The sequence below is a fragment of the Pongo pygmaeus genome, chromosome 17, assembly GCF_028885625.2.
Source record: "Pongo pygmaeus isolate AG05252 chromosome 17, NHGRI_mPonPyg2-v2.0_pri, whole genome shotgun sequence".
In the NCBI taxonomy this organism is placed as follows: domain Eukaryota; kingdom Metazoa; phylum Chordata; class Mammalia; order Primates; family Hominidae; genus Pongo; species Pongo pygmaeus.
The window spans coordinates 26,452,170-26,469,559 of record NC_072390.2 but is presented as its reverse complement, the minus strand read 5'-3'; the positions used below and the strand labels follow the sequence as shown (position 1 = coordinate 26,469,559).

At 43.7% G+C, this 17,390-nt stretch overlaps 1 protein-coding gene across 9 annotated transcripts in view; it reads left to right on the top strand.

The window, feature by feature from the left end:
• MTCL1 (microtubule crosslinking factor 1) overlaps nt 1-17,390 on the top strand; it is a 135,137-nt gene that overhangs the window by 10,945 nt on the left and 106,802 nt on the right. For all 9 annotated transcript variants that reach the window (XM_063653914.1, XM_063653916.1, XM_063653913.1 and 6 more), the window contains exons 2-3: nt 735-959; nt 2,957-3,115. In XM_063653914.1, the coding sequence (XP_063509984.1) occupies nt 735-959; nt 2,957-3,115 (384 nt within the window). The remainder of the gene's footprint in view (nt 1-734; nt 960-2,956; nt 3,116-17,390) is intronic.

The window sequence follows — 17,390 nt, the reverse complement described above, 5'->3', positions numbered from 1 at the left end:
GATCCATCCGGAAGGGGCACAGCTCTGGCTGAGGGCTTGGCCGAAGAATGGGAGGGGAGGGGAGCCAGGAATGACTCCTTGGGTTCTCCTGTATTCAGGGTGCATTCCTATGGACAGCAAAGAGTGGAGGTGTGGGAAATACAGGATAGGTGAATGGGAAAAAGCAGATTCAGTGTGTATTTAAAATAATGGAAAATGTCTCATTTGTGGATAGCGTCACTTAGTCAATGCTGAGATGCGTCTTGTGGAACAGAATTTTTGGGACATTTGCAGGTATGTTATAGTTCCAGGGCAATTAGCACTTGTTATCCTACTGAAGTTTATGTTCTTTGAAGGCAGGGTCCGTATGATTCATCTTAGTACCTAGATTATGCCTTAGAGATAAAGGCTTAGGTCAATGTTTGGTTTGAATCGAAAGGTTCAATTATCTGCAGAGTTGATTTTATCTGATTGTGTAGGGAGATGTAGGGAGTGCGATAAGTTCTGAGAGGCCACAATGAATAATCCAGTTTTTTAGCTTCTGGTTACATAGGATTTGAATAGATACTCAATTATATTATCTCATATGCAAATTTCCAGAGGTTCTGGTGCCTGTCACCCAGGCGTGGCCGTGAGCTGATGGGTAAGCGTGCAGGTATTCAATATTTAGTATTGAGGAGCAGGTATAAAGGAGAGACATGCCACCCTTTTTTGATGTACTTGGCTCATAAATCTTCTCTGTCTGATTTGCATAGGATGAGTTAGATGAACTCCGTGCTGAGATGGAAGAGATGAGAGACAGTTATTTAGAGGAAGATGTTTACCAGCTGCAGGAACTTCGGCGAGAACTGGACCGTGCTAATAAAAACTGCCGAATCCTGCAGTACCGTCTTCGGAAAGCCGAGCAGAAAAGCCTGAAAGTGGCTGAGACGGGTCAGGTGGATGGCGAGCTTATTCGAAGCCTGGAGCAGGACTTGAAGGTGAGTGAGAGGGGTGGTGTGTGCACCCCCCAAGGCTGCTGTGGACCGGCTGGCCACGTGCACATTGCCCTGGTGTTTTTCCCCTGCTTGTGTGTGTCTCTACAGATTGCAGCATAAACGGTCTTGGTTTGCTTTATGGCTTATAGAGTGTGTGTAGTTGTATGACTTTGACAGCCCAAGGTTTACATTTGTCATAATATGAACTTTAAAAAAATGATGATAATCTAGGCCGGGCGCGGTGGCTCACGCCTGTAATCCCAGCACTCTGGGAGGCCGAGGCAGGCGGATCACAAGGTCAGGAGATCGAGACCATCCGGGCTAACACGGTGAAACACCGTCTCCACTAAAAAATCCAAAAAATTAGCCGGGCATAGTGGCGGGCGCTTGTAGTCCCAGCTACTGGGGAGGCTGAGGCAGGAGAATGGCGTGAACCTGGGAGGCGGAGCTTGCAATGAGCTGAGATTGCACCACTGCACTCCAGCCTGGGCGACAGAGCGAGACTCCGTCTCAAAAAAACAAAAAAAAACATGATAATCTGCGATAACAAAGAATTAATAACCAGCCAATGGGTCTGACAATTGGATAGAAATTCTGCAGAAGCTCTGAAAGAGCTGAAATATTTTTTTAAAAAATCTATTGATTATCAGTGTAGTCAAAGGCCACTCTTAAAAGTTGACCACATCACTTAACTTTTTTTTATTGTTATTTAGGTTTCTAGGATGTAGAAATCCTGACATTCCTATAACTCAAGCGAGACTTGTGTAGTGAGGATCTAACGCCAGGAGAAGTAATCGCAAATTGTCTAAGGTGTCTTTGAGAACCACTGAGAGAAGTGGGAATAATGGGAAGAAATCCCAGACTTTAAGCCGTTTTCTCTCCGTGGGCAGCGAGGCCCTCGTGACCTGATTATCAAATCATTTATCTAGAGATGAATTATGCATACTGTTCTCTTTATTGCCTGAGTACTTGTGAAATCTCATCTAGCCTTTCAGTGTGATAACAGGAAAAGAACCTTTGTAATTCTACCAAAGTTATAAATGACTAACAAAATGTCATTCAGTGTGATAAAGGGTGATTTATATTTCTCTTACAAGGCCTCTTTCCTCATTTGCTTTTAGGAAGTAAACATGTTTAACCGCTTTGCTCATTCAAATGGTTTACCACACCAGAGCCACAGTACAAAATTTAAAACTTGACTACATTGAACATCTTATGCATACAGAATTTTTTTTATTATTATTTTAGAGATAGGATCTTGCTCTGTCACCCAGGCTGGAGTGCAGAGGCACTATCATAGCTCACTGTTACCTCGAACTCCTGGGCTCAAGCGATCCTCCCATCTTCACCTCTCAAGTAGCTGGGACTATAGGCATGCACCACCATGCCTGGATTATTTTTTATTTTTTTAATTTTTTTAGAGACAGGGTCTCACTGTGTTTCCCAGGCTGGTCTCAAACTCCTGACCTCAAGTGATTCTCCTTTCTTTACCTCCCAAAGTGCTGGGATTATAGGCAACTTACTTGTTTTGTTAGCAGATGGGTTCAGTATTACTTTAGCGAATAGAAATGTTTATTTGTTTATTATTATTTGAATTTCTCGCTTAAAGCATGGGAGCCTGGGCAGAATTGGCATGGTTGGTGATCATCTGTGAGGGAGGAGGGTTATCCAAAGTGGGCTTTAAAAACTATTTATTTTAAAGCCATTTAAATTTAGCAGTTGGGGGGGGTTGTATACCAACTTCAGTGACACTAAGGTTAGCACGTTCTGATAATGCACCACCATCAGACCAGCCAGAGTGGCCTTTTAGCCCAGATGTTGATTTCATTTTTAAATGAATCTCCTCCTTCTTTTAAAAATAAGTCAATTATATATTGCCAGGGTCTTTGCTATGTGGTGTAATATATTACTTAATGATTTTGCCTCTGATGTTGTCTGATAGTACCCTTAGCACACAAAAAGCCTCATATCCTGATAATGATCTCTGTGGGTCGATGCAGGTAGCCAAAGATGTATCTGTCAGATTGCACCACGAACTTAAGACGGTGGAGGAAAAGCGCACTAAAGCTGAGGATGAAAACGAAACTCTCCGACAGCAGATGATTGAAGTGGAAATATCCAGACAGGCCCTCCAGAATGAGCTGGAGAGACTGAAAGAGGTAATCCAGAACTGTGGGGGTCCTGCCCCCTTGGATTTAATAAGGAGGAGCTTGGAACTCCAAGTGCCCCCTTCTCATTGTGGTCGAAAGCTGGGGTTGGCAAACCATGGCCTGTTTGTTTGGCTTGTAAGTTAGATTGTTTTTACATTTTTTTCCTAACGTGGTAAACAAACAAGCAAACAAGCAAAACTCACAGGAAAGAAAGCCCCCAAAAGCAAAGAAGACTATGGATTCAATACTGTGTGATGCTTGCAAAGCCTAAAATATTTTCTATCTGGCCCTTTACAGAAAACGCTTATTGGGCCCTGGTCTAAAGCTAGTTTTTGTAATTACCACTCCGATGAGCTGACCATTAATTGCTTTGATGTGTCCAAGTGGAGCCTATTATTGCTAGAATACAGAATTAAGAAGTAGCTTTTTTCTCCAGAGTCTTCTCCAGTGAGCTGGAAAGTATGTTATGGTTGTCTGTTAAAGCTGTGTAAACAGACAATGTATGTAACACCACCTGTGTAGCTAAAATGAGTTAAATATAGACATTTTTAAATTTTAGGGAGTGATTTTTCTAGCAAAGTAGTCTGGAAAATGAATATATATATTTTTCATTTGCATACAGCAATGCAAATCCTGTTTTGTATTGACTTCCATTATAAGATTAAAGCTGAGTGTTTTCTTGGAAAATGTCCTGCATATGTTGAAATTGAAAGCCTTTGGCGAAGGCTTTAAGCTCACAGTGAATTCTGGCATGTTACCTGCACCTGCCAACATCCTTGCTTAGTGGCTCATTTTTCCTTTGGAACAGTTTCCTGATTCACACAGTTCTTCCCTATCCATACCCCCTCCCATCCGCCGCACCTGGTTCCCGCCTGCGCGGGCTCTGGGTGGAGTTGTGCATGTTTGGTGCAGGCCCTGCTTTCAAGGCGCCTCCAGTTCAATCAGGCCCATAGATAACAAAACAAATCACAGCAAAGTAGCAGGCGTGCCCCTCTCTGCTTCTGCCCCCACCCCTCTGCTTCTGCCCCCACCCCTCTGCTCACAGCTGCCTCGGCCTCCCTGCTCTTCCCACGCATGCCCTCGCCGGAATGTTCTTTCTCCAGGCACTCACCTGTGGTTCATTCCCTTATCTCTTTCGGGTCCTTGCTGAGATTCACTCAGCCCCTCCCCTCAACACTCATGAAAGTTGTCCCCATCTCCACCCTGGCCAGCCCTGTTCACCTTCCCATCTGACATATGTGTTCTGGGACATTATTTGTCTATTGTCACCGCTCATCTGACAATGCTGTGTGTTTTCTTTCTCTGTCTTTTATATCTCCCCTCCTTTACCGGTGCCCCTTCGGGTCACAAGCTCTGTGGGGCAGGGACAGGGGCTTTGTCTGTCTGGCTCACTGTGGGGCCCTCATGCCTGGAACAGTGCCTGGCACATGCTGGGTGGAGGAGTGAATGACGCGGGCAGAGCATAGAGCTGTGTGATCAGAGCATGCCTGGGAGATGAGGTGGCCTCCCAGAGGAAGAGGTTAGCTTCTGGGAGCTTGTTTTCATCACAGGTAACCGTCACCCCTTAACTTACACTTGTGTCTGCTCCCAGGACTCGAGGAATTTGTCCTCTAATTAAGGATCTCTGCTTCAATTAAAGTACCAGTTGCTGGCACTTTGCTTCCCTCCTGTTCCTTTGTTCTAAGTTTGCTGGAATAATTTCCTTTCTCAGTTTGAGGCTGACCTCAACAGTTAGAGGGTATAGAAAATAGTTTACAGTTGACTCTGGAACAACGTGGGGATTGGGGGTGCGGGGACCTCCTGTGCAGTTGAAAATCTGTGCATGTCTTGTAGTCCTAGATACTAGGGAGGCTGAGGCGGGAGGATTACTTGTGCCCAGGACTTTGAGGCCAGCTTGGGCAACACAGCAAGACCCTGTTTCGTAAAGAAAAAAAGAGAAAATAATGTATATAGCTTTTGACTCCCCCAAAACTTAACTAATAATAGCCTACTGTAGACTGGAAGCCTTATTGATAACATAAAACAGCCAATCAACACATATTTTGCATGTTGTATGTATTATGTACTGTATTCTTATAATAAAGCTAGAGAAAAGAAAATGTTGTTAAAATCATAAGGAAGAGAAAATATATTTACTATTCATTAAGTGGAAGTGGATCACCGTAAAGGTCTTCATGCTCATAGTCTTCACGTTGAGTAGATGGAGGAGGAAGAGGAGGGTTTGGTCTTGCTGTCTCCGGGTGGCATAGGTGGAAGAAGATTTGAGTATAAGTGGACTTTCACAGTTCAAACATATGTTGTTCAAGAGTCAACTGTAGAAGTATATTTTATAAAATTTTATATGTGTATACATTTGTGTATAACTATATAAACATAAATATATATTTTAAGTAGGTGAAGATTCTTTTGCATACATTTAAATGGATTTGTGTAGGATTTGGCACCTCTTTGGAGGAAGAAACCATTATTGTTACTCTTGACATTCAAAAGCAAGGCCAGGGTGAGACAAGTATCTTCAGAGAACCTGATGCTGGCTCAGGGTGGATGTGAGGAGAGAACGGAGAGGGATCAGCCCTCCCTTTGTGGGTTAGAATTACTGAGAGGAATTGTTCCATTGGGATGAAATAAGTATTTTACTTCCAGAGTTGCAGTCAGGGTGGTGGGACCGCATATTTACACCAAACTTCTAAATGAATCATAGAACTGACAGGAGTCCCAGGAGGGTTAGATGCTGGTAGATTAAACTGGAAGCAGAGAACGATGGTATCTCGTGATACAAGGTTCAGAGGTGGTGGAGGAAATATTTATTGGAAAATGCCAGCTGCTGTCTTTGTGAATGGGTTCTTTTTGCAGAAGCCAGTACAAACAGGCTGAGCTTTGCTCTGGGTTGAGGATAATATTTTTTCTATCCTGAGCCTCACTTTTTGTTGTTCACCTCTGGAGTTTTGTAAATGGATGTGTGACCTCCTGAAAAAGGCAAGGACAGTTCATGTGTTATGTGTGTCTGAGCAGCAGCAGTTGTCGCAGGTATGTGTGTGTCCCCTCAGCCTCAGGGGTCCATGAGACAGCATCTCCATGCCTTTTCTCTGGAGCCACCACTCCCTTCTCTCTGAAGCCCTAGACTGTTTTCAGCTGCCTGCTGGACATCTCCAGTATGAGTTTTTTCTAGCACTTTAGACTCTGTCCAGAACAAACTCATCACCTCTTGCCCCACCCTGCACCTTCTCTGTCTCCTATTTGTGAAATGATCCCTGAGTCCTTTCAGTCCCCAAGGCTGACGATGGTGTTACCCTTAACCCTCTTCTCCCTTCTTCAGCCGCTTGCTCAGTGCTGTAGGTTCGGCTTTTGTAGGCTTTAGACATTTCTTTCTCACTGATACCTGATGGGACATGGATGAACCTTGAAAATCTGCTAAGTAACAGAAGCCAGACATACTGTTCGATTCCATTGATAAGAAATATCCAGAGTAGATAAATTCATGTAGATGGAAAACAGATTTGTGGTTTCCTGGGGCTGGGGAGAGGGGAGAAGCGGGACGAACTGCTTAATGGGTAGGCGGTTTCCTTTTGGGATGATGAAAATGTTTTAGAACGAGATAGAGGTGGTGGCTGCACAACACGCGAATGTACTCAATGCCACTGAGTTGTGCACTTGAAAATGGTTTGTTTTCTGTTACGTGAATTTTAACCTCAGCACTTTGGGAGGCCGAGGTGGGTGGAACACCTGAGGTCAGGAGTTCGAGACCAGCCTGGCTAACATGATGAAATCCTGTTTCTACTAAAAATACAAAAAATTAGCCAGATGTGGTGGCACGCACCTGTAATCCCAGCTACTCGGGAGGCTGAGGCAGGAGAATCGCTTGAACCCAGGAGGCAGAGGTTGCAGTGAGCCGAGGTCGCACCATTGCACTCCAACTTGGGCAACGAGAACAAAACTCCATCTCAAAAAACAAAACAAAACAAAAACATTTTTCTTTCTCCAGTCTATCCATACTTTTACCAGTCCCTCACCTCAGACGAGTATTTGAGAGCTGACAGTGTGGGCTGACCATGCACATTGAATGTGTACACGATTTCTAGTCCTTTCCTTTTGTTTTCTCTCCTCTACATGCCAAAATTCTGAACATGTCACTCTGCTTAAACAGACAGACTTGCCTTGGCTTGTCTTAACTCTTTTGCATGACACAGCGGCCTATAACCCCCGACCCGTCCCCTGCTCCCTGTTGGGTTTCCCACTCCAGGGCTGTAAAGGTTGGCCTGAAATGGAAGACGAGTTTAGAATGATGACTAGGACTGTGTGCTCTGATTCTTTTTGAACTACTAGAGGTGTATCTTTGAAAAGTTACTTTCTCTGTTGATAAAAAAGGGCTGATCTGGCTAGAATTGTCCATTCCCACTAGCCAGCTTGCTTGCTGGCATCCTGTGCCTATTCACTCTTAAGAGTCTGTGACCCTAGGCACCCACACGCCCTCTGCTTGTACAAAGCTCAAACAATTTTCATCTTTTTTTTTTTCTGATATGTTTCTTCTAGTATTCAATTCTACCTATAGCGGAATCTCTCAAAAGGTAGAAAATGGTTAACCTTAGCTTAGTTTCCACTTCTTAAAGATTGCCCTAATTCTTTCACTGAACAGTATTTCATTCTACTCCCAATTTTTAGAGTTCTGTTACATGCTAGACACAAATAACAACTAGCCAGGTTAGCCAGCACTTACACGGGACCATATACATGTTCTAGATCATTCCAGTGAGCTCAGGTTATTGAAAAGAGCCCAGGAAACCAACTAAGAGACGACTTCTTGCGGCCACCTTTCCTCAAGCTCAGAAAGTGACTTAGATTCCCTGGGTTTGGTTGAGACTTCTTTTGTGCATAGTAAATCATCAGATTTTGTAATGATTCCTGTGTGCTTGAGACGAATGTGTTTTGGGGTGCAGACTTTGATTTAAATCTGTTAGATTGAAGACTTCAGTTGTAACCCACAGCAAAAAGGGCATCATCACTCAATATACAACTATACAAAGGTTTTGCAAATACACAAAGGTTTAATAAAGTAATGCTTAACTTTGTCATTTGGGGTGCACTCTGTTATTTTCCATTCAGCTAAAAAAATTTTTTAATGGTGGTTATAAGATCGATTTATAGTTCATTAGTCTGTTGTTGCAATTTGGAAAAATGTATTGACTCATTTGTTCACTGTATTCAAATTTTCTATATCCTTTGTAGCTTTTTGTCCCATTATAATTGTGCATTTTAATTTTATTCTTGTAATTTGTCAAACTTTGCCTTATGTATTTTGATGCCATTTTTTTTTTTTTTTTTGAGATGGAGTCTCGCTCTGTTGCCCACGCTGGAGTGCAGTGGCGCGATCTCGGCTCACTGCAAGCTCCGCCTCCTGGGTTCATGCCATTCTCCTGCCTCAGCCTCTGGAGTAGCTGGGACTACAGACGCCCGCCACCACGCCCGGCTAATTTTTTTGCATTTTTTGTAGAGACAGGGTTTCACCATGTTAGCCAGGATGGTCTCGATCTCCTGACCTCGTGATCTGCCCGCCTCGGCCTCCCAAAGTACTGGCATTACAGGCGTGAGCCACCGTGCCCGGCCTTGATGCCATATTTTTAAGTGAAAACAGATTTAGGACTCTTTCTTGTGATGAGTTATTCCCTTTATCAGTTGGTAATGACCTCTTTATTCTAATGTATTGCTTTGTGCTGTAAAGTCTTTTTTATCTGCTTTCATCGTCTATACCAAATTTCTTTTGGGTAGTATTGGCTTGGGATAGCTTTTTTTCCTGTTTTTTTTTTTTTTCTTAAACAACAGACATTTATTTCTGACAGTTCTGGAGGCTGGGAATTTGAAAATCAAAATGCTCCTCAGTTTGGTTCCTGGTGAGAGCCCTCTTCTTTGAGCTGCCTTCTTGCTGTGTTTTCGCATGGCAGAGAGCATGAGAGTGAGAATAAGAGAAGAGAGAGAGTGCGCGTGCGCGCGCGCAACAAGCACGTGTTCTGGTTTTCTTCCTCTTTTCATAAAGATATTAACCCCATCATGGGGCCAAGGCCCCACCTCCATAGAACATCATGCTGAGGGTCAGGGCTTCCACATATGAATTTGGGGGAGGGCATAAACATTCAGTCCATAATAAGGGGAAGAGTGGAGGAGGCAAGTTAGGAGGCTTCTCCAGTAAATCCTTGAGAGAGATGGTGGTGGTCTGAACCCCAGGGTTTTGGTAATTCTTTTAAAAATTCCTTTAAATTTTAGATTCGGAGGCATGTGTGCAGGTTTGCTGCATGAGTATCTTGTATAATAGTGAGGTTTGGGCTTCTAGTGCACCTACCACCCAAACAGTGAACACTGTACTCAGTAGATAATTTGTTTAAACCCTCACCACCATCCCACCCATTCTCCCCGCTTAAGGACTCCCCAGTGTCTATTATTTACATTTTTGTGTCTATGTTTACCCATTGTTTAGCTCTCACTTGTAAGTGAGAACATGCAGTATTGGATTTTCTCTGTCTGAGTTATTTGACTTAGGATAATGGCTTCCAGCTCCATCCATGTTGTTGCAAAAGACAGGGTTTCATTCTTTTTTGTTGCTGCATAGTATTCCCTGGTGTATATATACCACACTTTCTTTATCTTACCGTCTGTTGATGCATACTTAGGTTGATTCCATGATTTTGCTGTTGTGAATATTGCTTCAATAAACACATGAGCATTAGGAGTCTTTTTTATGTAATGATTTCTTTTGGGTAGATACACATTAATGAGATTGCTGGGTTGAATGGTAGTTCTATTTTTACTACTTTGAGAATTCCCTATACTGTTTTCCATAGAGTTGTACTAATTTACATTCTCACTAACAGTGTATAAGAGTTCCTTTTTCTCCATATCCATGCCAACATCTGCTGTTTTTTGATGTTTTAATAACAGCTATTCTGACTGGTGTTTGATGATATCTCATTGTGGTTTGAATTTGCATTTCTCTGATGATTAGTGATGTGGAGCATTTCTTCATGTTTCTTGGCCACTTATATGTCTTCAGTTGAGAAATGTCTGTTTATGTCTTTTGCATGGCCTGGGATAGCTTTTCTATGGTTTCTTTAGTTTCATTTTTCTATGTCATTATGTTTTCAGTGTATTTCTTCTGAACAGAATATAGCTACATTTTTTTAAAATGGAATCTGAGACTCTCTCTTTTTTAAACTGATAAATTTAATCCATGTATATGCATTGTGGCTACTGATGGTTTGAGTTTATTTCTGTCATTGCTTTTTATGTTCTTTATTTTCCCTGCTTGCCCCTTCTTTCTCTCTCTCTGTCTCTCTCCCCCTTCCCTCCCTTGCTTCCTTCTTTCCCTTCCTTCCCTCCCTCCCTCCCTCTCTTTCTTTCTTTGACTTTTCTTTGAGTTTTTAATTCTGTGTCTTAGTTGGGAAGTTATACATTCTATTTCTGTTATTTTAATGATTACTCACATGTTTAACATGCATGTTTGAATTGAAATTTAAAACTAATCATTAGCTGTATTCTCCTCCTGAAGAATACAGCCATCTTAGAAAGCTTCAACTTTAATCAAATCTTGTCTTTCATATGTTTTAGTATCATTTTAGTTTCATCTTTTCAAAATGACCTTTTAAAAACTTATTTAATAGCTAATGCTTGTTGAGATTAATTTACAGTTAATTTAATTACCTATTTGTTTACTTATCATTGCTTCTTGAGTGTTACTCCTCTGAGTCCAGTTTCCTTCTTGCTGATCTTTTAATACATCCTTCAGCAGTTTTTTCAGTTAGCAGTATTGCCTGAAATGCTTTCATTTCATATTGTCTTGAAATCTATTTAGTTGGGTGTGGAATTCCAACACTTGGAAGATAATATTTTATTATCTTTGGCTCATTTTGCTATAGAGAGGTCTGCTGTCAGCATAATTTTTATTTTGAAGTTAATCTGTCTTTACTTCCTGATGACTCTTATACTTTTCTTTTTGTGTTTGGTATTCTATAATTTCAGTCCACTTTATCTAGATTTATTCTTATTTTGCTCAACATTCACCGTCAGTCTGATTAAGTCTGTCATGAAATCTGGAGAATTCTCACTCTGAATAGTGTTTGATAGTGAAATTTTCTCTGAATCGTATTTCCTTTCATCACCTATATTCTTTCTAAAACTTCTGCTAGTCCCATGTGGGGCCTTCTTATGTTGTCCATTCTTTTTTTTTTTTTTTTTTGAGATGGAGTCTCACTCTGTCGCCCAGCCTGGAGTGCAGTGGCGTGATCTCGGCTCACTGCAACCTCCGCCTCCCGAGTTCAAGCGATTCTCCTGCCTCAGCCTCCTGAGTAGCTGGGATTACAGGTGTGGGCCACCATGCCCAGCTATTTTTTTTTTATTTTAGCAGAAACAAGGGTTTCACCATGTTGGCCAGGCTGGTCTCAAACTCCTGACCTCAGGTGATCCACCCACCTCAGCCTCCCAAAGTGCTGGGATTATAGACGTGAGCCACCACACCCAGCTGGATTGCTTGCTTATTGTACTGTTTTTTTGAGACAAGTTCTTGCTGTCGCCCAGGCTGGAGTCCAGTGGTGTGATCACAGCTCTCTGCAGCCTGGACCTCCTTGGGCTCAAGCAGTCCTCTCGCCTAAGCGCCTTCAACCCCCAACCCCCGCCCCGAGTAGCTAGGCTAGTGCCACCATGCCCAACTAATTTCCATATTTTTTGGAGAGACAGGGTTTTGCCATTTTGCTCAGTCTGGTCTCAAACTCCTGGCCTCAAGGGGTCCTTCTGCCTTAGCCTCCCAAAGTGCTGGGATTACAGGCGTAAGGCCTGCCTGTTATATATTTTTTTCATTGTTGAGTTTTGAGAGTTCTTTGTACGTTAAATTAATTAATTAAAATTTTTTTAGAGACAGGGTCTCCCTCTGTCACCCAGATTGGAGTACAGTGGTATAATTGTGGTGTCCTGCCACCTTGAACTCCGGGGCTCAAGGGATCCTCTGCCTCAGCCTTCTGAGTAACTAGGACTAGAGTTACACGCCACCGCACCCAGATGACTGTAGAAAATCTTTTGTAGAGATGGGGTCTCACAATGTTGCTCAGGCTGTCTCAAACTCCTGGACTCAAGTGATCCTCTCACTTTGGCTTCCCAAAGTGTTGGGACTATAGGTGTGAGCCACTGAGCTTGGCGTATCTTAGATACAAGTCCTCTGTCGGATATATGGTTTGCAAATATTTTCTCTTACTCCATAGCTTGTCTTCTCATCCTCTTACAGGATTTTCTCAGGGCAAAAGTTTTTAGTTTATGAAGCCTAACTTATGAATGATTCCTTTTGTGGTATCAATTTTAAGAGCTCTGTGCCTAACCCTACATCCTGAATATTTTCTCCTATGTATTTTTTGGAAAGTTTTATTGTTTTACATTGCACATGTATGTCTGTGATCCATTTTGAATTAATTTTTGTATATGGTATGAAACTTAGGTCAAGCTTCATTTTTTTGGCCTGTGAACATCCAGTTACTCTGGCACCGTTTGTTGAAAAGACCACCTTTCCTCCATTGAATTACTTTTGCATTGTTGTCAAAAATCAGTTGGGCACATGTGTTTGGGTCTATTTCTGGGTTCTCTGCTCTGTTCCATTGATCTCTGCCAGAGATCACCACCCAGCCTTGATCACTTAGCCATATATGTCCTGTAAGTGCTTTCTGGGTGCGGAGTCCGTGCCAGCCGGCAGTTCCGAATCTCATTTGATCCCTCAGTGGCATTTTGGCCCACTCACCTCTTTGCCTTTTGGTATGTCTGTGTCTCTCTACACAGCCCCGTCCTTAGGAAACACTGGATAAATATTTGTTCCATAGGTGAAGGTTTTGTCATCTTTATTTTCCCTTGAGAAAGAGCCAAAACATTATTTAAAAATCTCTTCCTGAGAAATTTCTGATTCTTTATATCATTACCTCAGGATAGTTAATAAAGGCCAGTAATTCCCCTGTAGGTCAAGTGTTTTGACAATGCCTGTGAGCCATGAAATTGCCCTGTTTGGTTAGTGATAAGCGAAGCCGCTTCTGTTCATCAACTTCCTGAACGTCAGCCAGGCTCCTCACTGGGCTTGGACAACGCCGGCTTGTCCCCTGTGTGCTGTACAGCTGCCTTCTTTTTATTTCCTGTGCAGTCTCACCCACAGCACTGCAGGCTCCGGGGGACCTTTTAGGGCAGATTGTGGCACCCTTGGGATGACTACCTTGGATGCAGCGATGCTGTGTGAACATTACTTTGCAGACTTCCCGAGAGATTGAAGATCCATCTATTTCTCTTCTTCTCTGAGCCAGCCTTTCTTGGAAGATGGGAATCTCTGATAATGTGCAGGCATTTCAACATTTTACCTACACGTTAGAATGGAACCTCTGACTTGTAGTGAAATGGACACTGTGCTTGCTGCTTTTCTTAAAAATAATTGGCTGGGTGCGGTGGCTCACGTCTGTTTTCCCAGCACTTTGGGGAGGCCGAGGTGGGCGGATCACGAGGTCAGGAGATCAAGACCATCCTGGCTAACACAGTGAAACCCCGTCTCTACTAAAAATACAAAAAATTAGCCAGGCGTGGTGGCGGGCGCCTGTAGTCACAGCTACTCCAGAGGCTGAGGCAGGAGAATGGCATGAACCCGGGAGGCGGAGCTTGCAGTGAGCCGAGATCATGCCACTGCACTCCAACCTGGGCGACAAAGCGAGACTCCATCTCAAAAAAAATAAAAAAATAATAATGATAATTAAAATAGGCTGGGCCTGATGGCTCACGCCTGTAATCCCAACACTTTAGGAGGCCGAGGCGGGCAGATCACCTGAGGTCAGGAGTTCAAGACTAGCCTAGCCAACATGGTGAAACCCCGTCTCTACTAAAAATACAAAAATTAGCCGGGCGTGGTGGCAGGCGTCTGTAATCCCAGCTACTCAGGAGGCCGAGGCAAGAGAATCACTTGAACCTGGGAGGCAGAGGTTGCAATGAGCTGAGATGGCGTCATTGCACTCCAGCCTGGGGGGCAAGAGCAAGACTTTGTCTCAAGAAAAAAAATAATAATTAAAATATAGACAGCACATATTTCTGAATAATTTAGACTTTCACTAGGCAGTAAACTGCATCAAATTTGTAGCATTGTCTGTGCTATGGGAAAAATAGAAACTACTGCTCTTCTCAAAAAAAAAAAAATTTTTTTTGAGACAGAGTCCCACCCTGTCACCCAGGCTGGAGTGCAGTAGTGTGATCTCAGCTCACTGCAACCTCTGCCTCCCAGGTTCAAGCGATTCTCCTGCCTCAGTCTCCGGAGTAGCTGGGATTACAGATGCGCACCACCACACCTGGCTAATTTTTGTATTTTCAGTAGAGACGGGGTTTCATTATGTTGCCCAGGCTGGTCTTGAACTCCTGACCTCAAGTGATCCACCTGTCTCAGCCTCCCAAAGTGCTGGGATTCAGGCGTGAGCCACTGTGTCCCGTCTCAAAATTCATGTTTGATTCTCTTGGGGTCTGTTGAATTTATATGCTACAAGTCATGTTACTGATATAATATAATTTAGGTAACTTTATTTTTTTAATCTTCATTTTTTTTGAGACAGGGTCTCGCTCTGTTGCCCAGGGATCATGGCTCACTGCAGCCTTGACCTCTTGGGCTCAAGGGATCTTCCCGCCTCACCCTCCTGAGTAGCTGAGACTACAGGCGTGTGCCACCACACCCGGCTAATTTTTTTTATTTTTAAAATATATTTATTTATTTATTTTTTAGTAGAGACTGGATCTCACCATGTTGCCCAGGCTAGTCTCAAACTCCTGAGCTCAAGAGATCCTCCCACCTCAGCTTCCCAAAGTTTTGGGATTACAGGGGTGAGCTACCGTGTTTGGCTAATTTAGGTAACTTTTATCCTTAAGTGCAGAATCAAGAGTCAGAGAAATAGAAATGCTTAGAAAATACTCCATAGGATTCTCTATGGCCTGAGTGCTCTTTCTGGGTGTTGCTCAGACTCAAGTGAGCCATGGTACATTGAAGTGGTATGATTATGAGCCAAATAAGCAGTTGTGGTTTTTTTTTCTCCTTAGTAATAAAAAATCATTCAGCATTGAAAAGATGCCGAGTTACCCATATATAGTTACACAGCCCAACTGAATGTCTCCCTGTCGGGCAGGTGATCAGGCAGCACTTGAATTCTGACCTGAGAATAAGCCCCAGAGAGAGGATGGACCCCAGGTGCTGGCAGGGCGCCACTCCCCATGGCTGTTTGTACAGGGTGGTTATTCTCCCCTGAAAGAATGCTGGGGGTGGGGGCAGTTAGGTGCGTGTTTGTTCCTTGCATCGTAGATATGCTTTTGTGTGACCTTCAGCAGTGTTCCTGGGACAAAGGAAGCAGGAAATGGGGAGGGCATTTATCCGGCAGTTGGCATTTGAACATAGACACTGTTCATCTTTGGGTGTGGATGTGCTCTGGTTGCCCAGGCAAAGCCGTGTTCATTTATCAGACATCTATCTGTGTACTGTTTAGCGCTCAACAGTTGCGGGTAGACCTTTGCCAGTTGTTTTCCCATCACACGTGGCTCATCTCTCCTGGCGGGGGGAGGAAGGTGAGAGCTGAGGACGCAGTGCCTGGGAGCCAGGGCACAGGGCAGCCCTCGGGACTGTCAGACCACCTGGGGGGCTGAGGTGAGACAAGGCTGGGGAGTGTTTGATCCTCTGTGTTTATTCATGGGCATTAGTAAAGCTTTTTTTCATAAACGAGAGAAACAAAATCACTGCTGAAAAATCCTCCATGTATTGTTTCTGTAAACTATAGGAAACATTAAAATTTGAAGATGATATAGTTTTTCACAAGTGCCTATCTGTATCTGTGTTGGCCTTGTTTTTTGTTTGTTTGTTTTTGAGAGGGAGTCTTTGTCACTCAGGCTGGAGTGAAGTGGCATGATCTTGCCTCACTGCAACACTTGCCTCCTGAGTTCAAGCGATTCTCCTGCCTCGGCCTCCCCAGTAGCTGAGATTACAGATGCCTGCCACCACACCTGGCTAATTTTTGTATTTTTAGTAGAGACAGGGTTTCACCATGTTGGCCAGGCTGGTCTTGAACTCCTGACTTCAAGTGATCCACCCACCTCGGCCTCTCAAAGTGCTGGGATTACAGGCGTGAGCCTCTGTGCTTGGCCGTTAGCATCCTGTTAATGATTGAGAACCTCAAGCACTGGCACCGAGGAGGCTACAGGAGCGTCTTCACAGGTGGGAGTGGGCCGGCCAGCTGGCTGGGTCAGTGTTGGGGCTTGGCCAGGCCGTTTTTACTTTTCAATTTTGAAGTAACACTCAGAGTTTCTTGTTTGTTTCCAAGGGTTCTCATGTGTAGGAATCTAGGTTTTGGATGTGTCATTTTTATCTTCCCTTGAGAAAGAGCCATAAACGTTATTTTGAACTTATTTGTAAACAAGGTTACTCACAGGGTCACCTAAGTAATAAGGCCCAGTTGTCATCTAACCCTTGTGGAAACATCACAGGTGAGGGTTGCTAGAGGAATCACTTGAGTAATCTGCTTGGAGCAGGGTTTCTCTGCTGCCGTTTTAGACTGGGTCCTGCTTCGTTGTGGGGACTGTCCTGTGGACTGCAGGATGCTTAATGGTGTTCCTAGCCTCTGCCCACTAGATGCTGGTAGCACCCTCCCTCCCCAATTTGTGACAATCAAGAACTCTTTTCCCCTCCAACTCCGTTGAAGCTTTGAAGGGAAGAGTCGTCACTTGACCCTGAGTACTTTGCGTTGAAGGATTTCAACTGTCTTGAAGGATTTGTTTGACAAGATTGTGTGTTGGCTGCACAAGGTTTGTTCTAGCACATTAGGAAAACTCTCTGTCTCCCTTCTTTCTGTCTCGGGTCACACCCTGCCCCGGAGCCATCCCCATGAAGTCTCCAGCTTGGCTCATTATGTATTTTCTGAAGGGTACCCTGCATTTTCTAGCTGATTGATGAGATGGGTAGAAGGTGACACCCATGTTCACCTTTGCTCTCAACCTTTTGCAAAACACCTTTTTAAGTGACTCTGTAGATGTTTGGGCCCTTCTCTGTGGGAAGATTAGAGGGCGGCAGTGCCAGGAATAGGTTTGGACAAGTGGTTTCTTGTGCCGTCACTTTTATTGAGGTGGTGAAAGATTGTAGAGTGCGTGGCCGGGATCAAGCCCTTTAGCCAGTGATGCCAGGCCCTGGCTGCACGGTAGCATCCCTGGGGAGCTTTTAAGAATCCTGCTGCCCAAGCTACACCCTGGCCCTTACATCAGACCCTGGGGGTGG